This window comes from Tetrao urogallus, assembly GCF_951394365.1.
Source record: "Tetrao urogallus genome assembly, chromosome: 15".
NCBI classification, from domain to species: domain Eukaryota; kingdom Metazoa; phylum Chordata; class Aves; order Galliformes; family Phasianidae; genus Tetrao; species Tetrao urogallus.
Window position 1 is genome coordinate 3,173,092 of NC_136828.1, and position 6,000 is coordinate 3,179,091.

Genomic DNA, 6,000 nt, shown 5'->3' on the forward strand with positions numbered 1-6,000 from the left:
CTGAAGCCACCAAGTTGGCAACCTCACAGAAAACATGACGGAAATGGAGTGAAAAATATGTTCGGAAGATCAGGACTGGTAGGATCTAAGAAACAGTCCATAGCACGGAGAATAAAGGTTGAAAGACAAATGTATTTTAAATGAGATGGAAAAACTGAAAAACTGATGTCTTCTAGAAATAAGCACTTTTATACATTGCACAGTTAAAAATAGCATGTCTTAAATATGCATGACTTGAAAGAAAGGTGACAGTTTTGCATCCAAAAATGCAAAGCAATTACTTCAGAAACAATAGAAAATGTAAAAATAAGTGGAAGGAATGTAAGCTATCCTGACTCAAAATAGGAATTCACATTTGTTTGTAGGGATTTCCTATGTTTTTCCAAAGCATTGGCTGTTGGCCGCTGATGCTGTCAGATGTTGAAATAGATTATTACTGTTCGAAAGAACTGTGTTAGGCTTACATTTTTTACAAGAAGCTGTGTTGTCATGGTGAAATTTGGAGGTAGATGGTTTTTGAAGTGAAAAAGTTACTGGAATGAAAATGTGAGTTTTGAGAAATTCTTCAGGGGGATACAGAAAGGAGAAGGAGAAATGAACATCTACTTTGTTCAGTCAAACATCTTTGTTCAAGGGAAGTTATTTTACTGGAAGCAGAGAAACTTCATCTGTAATTGTAGAGCTGTTTTTCATGCGACTTCCTTTGCATGTACTCGTGTAAAGCATAGCGGTGTTGGATTAGATTTGGGAGGTATCCTTTCTTGGTCATACACACTGCAGCTTCTGTTTTCCAGTCAAAATTACATAGTCTTTTCTTCTAGAATTCCTGCACAGGAATGTTCCTTGTCTTTGTCTTCTATTCCCTTCCTCTCTCATTCTAACCCTCTGAAGGACAGGGTTCTTTGGCAGTAGAAGACACATCTCTTACTATCTGCTGGAAGAAAACCCCTACTTTTAAAAGATGTTCTTGAACTTGTGCAAGTTGGTACCTCTAACTTTGACCTATTGTCTTTCATGTATCGCCGTTCAGTATTTCATGAACCCTCTCATGTTATCATCAGTGGTGTAAATACTGATTTACTTCAGTATTGGTTGCACTGTCTGTTGGAGTGGCGTTCCATTTTTCTCCAATGGAAGCCTGTTGTGTGCATTATTTGTAGAGAAAAGAAAAAGTTCAGACTACTTTTTGTTTTCTCTGATTAGTATTTCTTTAACTTCCAATTCAGCTCACAGCTTCTTCTGTAATGGGGTTAATTTAACTTTGAGGTTATTATTTCTTTATGAGAAAGAAATTATTAAAATTGGGGCCTGCAAACAAAGCTTGTCACAGTAAATGAATTTTGTTTAGTTCATAAATTTTTCATGAATAATTACTGTATCAACATTACAAAATAGTGCAAAGTTCTTTGTAGGGCTTTTAGGCTCTTTATACAGAGCTACTGTAAAATTTCACTTTGGGTAATGTGGTTCAAACTGTGTAGGCAGGCAAGGAAATTGTAGAGTGAATATGATGTTGATATTTGAACGTGTGCCTGCTGCAACCTACACCACTCATTAGACTGCTAAAAAATACTTCAGGTAGATGCAGAATGCCTTTCTTTTTTAGATAGTCTCATATTATATTCGTAAGCTTAACGTATAGGAACGTTACATAAGTCTATATATATATTTCATAGAGGTGTGTGTAACCTCCTGAACTGAGTAACTTACTTGGTAACCTTTTTCTGTAACTCTTGAAACTTTTCAAAATGACTATTTTGGTTATTATACTGATTTTAATCTCTTCAGCAATCACGTGGAAGATCAGGATGTACGAATGATGAATGAAAACCAGATTGTCACCAACAGCAAAAAGAAGCAGGCTGTGGCTGATCCAGGTTGGTTTTATCTCCTACGGTTTTCTTCTGCTCACGTTCCACAAAAGCAGTATGAATAGTAAACATTGTTATAGACCCAGCTGGGAAAAGAAGGGAGATTTGCACCTCTCTTCTAATTTAGTTCTTTCATAGGAAGGCAAACATGGCGTATCGTGCTCTGTTTTTTTATTCTGTATCTAAATCTGAAAGTGGATCTTATAAATCAAAGATTTATGTGACATGTAATCGTAGCTCATACCAACACATCCAGAGAGGTCTTTAGGAAAGAAACTGGCTGAAGACCAATTGAAAACCAGTGTGATTGTACAGGTCCAAAGATAGCTTTTGGAGTAATAAGCTTGTTGCATCCCCACTGGCCTTTTAAGCAGCTTTAGAGATGATGTGTGCCTCAGAATTACCTGTTTGTTGCTCCTCAAGCTAATAAAAAATCATGATATATGAAACTAGGATGAAAATCCCAGATGCCTGTCTTGTTGGTCTCTTCTCTCTTACAAGTGATAATTAAAAAGACAGCCTGTTTATTTTCTTTTTCCCGAGGAGAAATAATAGATTGTATTTATAGTCTGAAGTGTCCCAGTCATTCACTGTAAATTCCTCAGGATAACTCCCTAAATACATTACATATTCTCAGCCAAGCTGGTACATTCATGATTGTTTTTCTTCCCCAAGCATGACAATTTCTCTAGTTCGTTTCTCTGGAAAGTGCTACAGAAATTATTTGATGGCTTTTAATAACACTTCTGTAGGAGAAGGATTTCAAATGCCATTACCTGTGCAAATATAGTTTGAGTATTAATACATTAGCACTAGCTGTGTCAAAAGTATCCTACACATCTCTGTGCCTGTTGTAATGACATCTTGAGTTGCAGTGCAGACATGCCCTGTATTTAGTGAAGAATGCTTTCTTTTGTCACTTAAAATGGCTGAGCTCTCATTTCTTACTGTGAGGTTTTCAGCTGAGGATTCGTTGTTTTTTTGATATCTGCCCAGGGTCTCCTCCCAGATATTTATGCTATCAGCTGCAGAGGTTGATAGAATGATTTGGGTTGGAGGGCGGATCTCAGGAGGTCTCTAAACAGAGCAGAGTCGACTCTGAATTCAGACCAGATTTCCCAGTGAAGTGATTCCACAGAATTGTCTTCATGGGGGAAAAAAGTCTTTGTCCCTTTAAAGTCAGTCCATCTTCTTTATTGAAAGATGGAATTAATTATGCTATCTTTACTTTCACGTTTTGCTTTTCTGCCTCCCCTTGTTGCCTCATCCTCTATTATCCATTTTCTTCTGTATCCATACTGTTTTCTAAGCGTAATCCCAAACCTGTGATGATACGCCTAGTCTCTGAAGCCAGATTGTTCATGTAAAATCATCAAAATGTCAAGGAAAGGATGGACTACAAGAAAGAGCAGGTGTCAGTGCTTTGTTCTGAAATGGCACAGCAGTCATTGGTACCCATGTGATCCAGTTCAGCTTCTGCCTTTTTTCTGAGCACCTGTGCTGTGCACATCAACTTGTGTATCTCATGTAAAAGCTCCTCTGTCCCTTGAGAGGTGGAGTAACAGATTATAGAGTTACTTCCTTGCACTGATTTACTTGTTCGCTGTCCCGCAGTCTGGCACTCTGAAATCTTTTCTTCTACAAGGAAGTAGTTGGTATTGCTTGCTGTCAGTGTAGGATATGGTACTGAGAAGTGTAACCTTCACTCTGGGATAGAAATAGAAATGAGAATGTTTCTTCCTCTTTTTAGTCTGTGACTTTGTTGATGTAGGAGCATTTTTAAAACAGCACTCAATTTTCTTTAACAGCTTTGCGTCCAAAAACCTGTCTGTGTGAAAAAGGACTGCAGAGGAGGAAAAGATAACAAGGGCTTGACTGCAAAGTCCTGGATATATCCAGCTCTGGACACTTGCATCTTGGAGAGCTAGATGACTTATCATCCAAATGGAATTTACTCCGCACTTGTTGCTGAACCACCTCCTGTCTTATGAGAGGAAGTTGCCTTTGCTACAGGGAAACTTCCTTCAGTAATGAAATTTAAAGCATGAGTTATTTAGTTTTCTGGTTCTTTTATTGTCATAATCTGCGATGACAGATCAGAAAGTGGGTTTATTGAGGTTTAATGAGTAAGCTTCAGCTTTCACTTACCTTTTTTTTTTTTTTCCAGTGAAAAAATGATTTCTTCTATTATTTCACTACTATGTAAAAGAAAAAAAAAAAAAAAAAGCATTAGCACTCTGCACATCCCTCAGATCTTCCTGTTGCCCTCCGCTACAGCCTGCATTGGGATCTGCAAACAAGGAGGCCGTCCCTCTGGGCTGCACCAACCAGCTCTGCTGCCAGCGATGTGCCATCCCTTTTGAGAAGTGGTAAAGGCATTTTAATGAGCAGATGGTAAGGAGTGAATGGCATTTTTAAAACACTGAGTACCCTGAATGCCTGGCCGTTTAACCAGGAATTCTAACCAAATAATTGTGCTGCGGGATTTGTAGCTATGCAAATGTGCTTTTCAATGAATATTTGTCAGTGGTGACAACCTGTAAATCTCTTACAAGATCTAATAGAACATTCTTCCTTTCTTATTTAGAACTTATTGTTTTCAAATAGAACTGAAAGTTCTGAAATGCTTTTATGTGTGAAACAAAGATGCATGGTATTGCAGCTCCTGATAGGGATTCAAAACGTGCTGCTTTACTCGCCATAAAGGCAGGAGCTGCAGTAGTTTGTGTGTTTGTTTACAAAATACTTGGCTCTTGTTGGCTGAGCTGTAAAGACCCAAGATAGCAATACCTTTCCTGGGTTTCTCTGTTGATGGGGCAACAAAATGTATTTTGTACTAAATGCAAAACACTTCTGTATGTAAAATAGATGCTTATTTGTTTATAACATAAATAGAATTTGTTATGGAACTTAATAATTGGTATTGTTACTAACATGACAAGTGTTCATGCTAGAAAATAAAAGCATATGAATAAAAGACATTTTCACAAAGCTTGCTTGAGAGCTTTGCTTCCTGTAAATAGCTGGATGTAAGTGCCTGTTGGCCACTGTGTGGCATTTGTACTAGTTACTGAACTTGTGGACATCTAATAGTGGTGCTTCCTTCCCCATAATTGCTACAGCATGAAAAGAGGGTGAAGTTCTTTGAAACATCTCGAAAAAATGAAGTTGTGGAATTTCTCCTCTGCAGAGCATCAGGCTGAAAGGGGGGTTTGCTCTGGGATGATGTATGGCACCAAGGCAAGGCCTGATGAGGTCCTTGATCCTGGGCAGTCGTGTGTAGAAAATAGAGTAATGTTTAAAAAGTACTTCATTCATCTCTCTAGTGTAGGAGATATCAGCATTTGCCCTCTTGATGAGTTGAGATGTGATGACCCTTTACGTAACAGGTATTTTAGTGTCCTAATCAGTCCTATGTATTTCGGCTGCTAGAATCGTTTCCATAGTGAACTGGGGAAAAATAATGATCGTTTTTCACTTACTTTAACTTGCTACAGGTACATTTTTGTCAGAGAAGCATCTAAGGAGGGAAAGGAAAAGCAAGCATGCAATTAAGAAAATTCTCACAAAGTATGTTAGCTAGTGTCAAGTAATGTCAGAATTCCAGCAGAAGAAATTCTCAAGCAGCGGTAACACTGCTTCCCAAATTATCTAAAGCATGACAAAGGAAGAAGGACAGTTAACGTGAACTTTGATAGAGTTCTTGAATAGGAATTATTAAACTTCAGCCCAGATCAATTTCAGGGCCACTCAAACCTCTGAGCCATAGTTGCTGACCTTTTACCTGCTTACCTGCTTTCCAGGGGTTAGATCAAAATGATGAGTTTGTCCCACAAGGGCAGAAGATAAAGGAATAATCTGTGAGGAAATAAATGTCATGCTGCATCATTTTTGATCTTTAAAAAAGTATTTTAATCAGCCTGAAATGAAATCTGAAGCCAAGGATGCCTTGGAAGGCTTGCAATTTCAGTTTTTCAATTTCTGCCTTTCTTTTTATGGTGTAATCCAGTAGAATTTAATTTCTGCTGCTGAGAAGCACCCATCTGTGAGCAGGGGCGCAAGCAGTGAAGCAGACAATGTAAGAGACGTGTGATACGTGGATGCTCCAGTACTACTGAGGCAGAAGGGT

At 38.3% G+C, this 6,000-nt stretch overlaps 1 protein-coding gene across 1 annotated transcript in view; it reads left to right on the plus strand.

Annotated features, from left to right (window-relative positions):
- KATNIP (katanin interacting protein) overlaps window positions 1-3,735 on the plus strand; it is a gene marked incomplete at both ends in the record, with an annotated part of 53,272 nt that extends 49,537 nt beyond the window's left edge. The window contains 2 exons of the mRNA XM_079542663.1: window positions 1,789-1,877; window positions 3,680-3,735. Of these exons, the coding sequence (XP_079398789.1) occupies window positions 1,789-1,877; window positions 3,680-3,735 (145 nt within the window). The remainder of the gene's footprint in view (window positions 1-1,788; window positions 1,878-3,679) is intronic.
- Window positions 3,736-6,000: the final 2,265 nt, after the last annotated feature.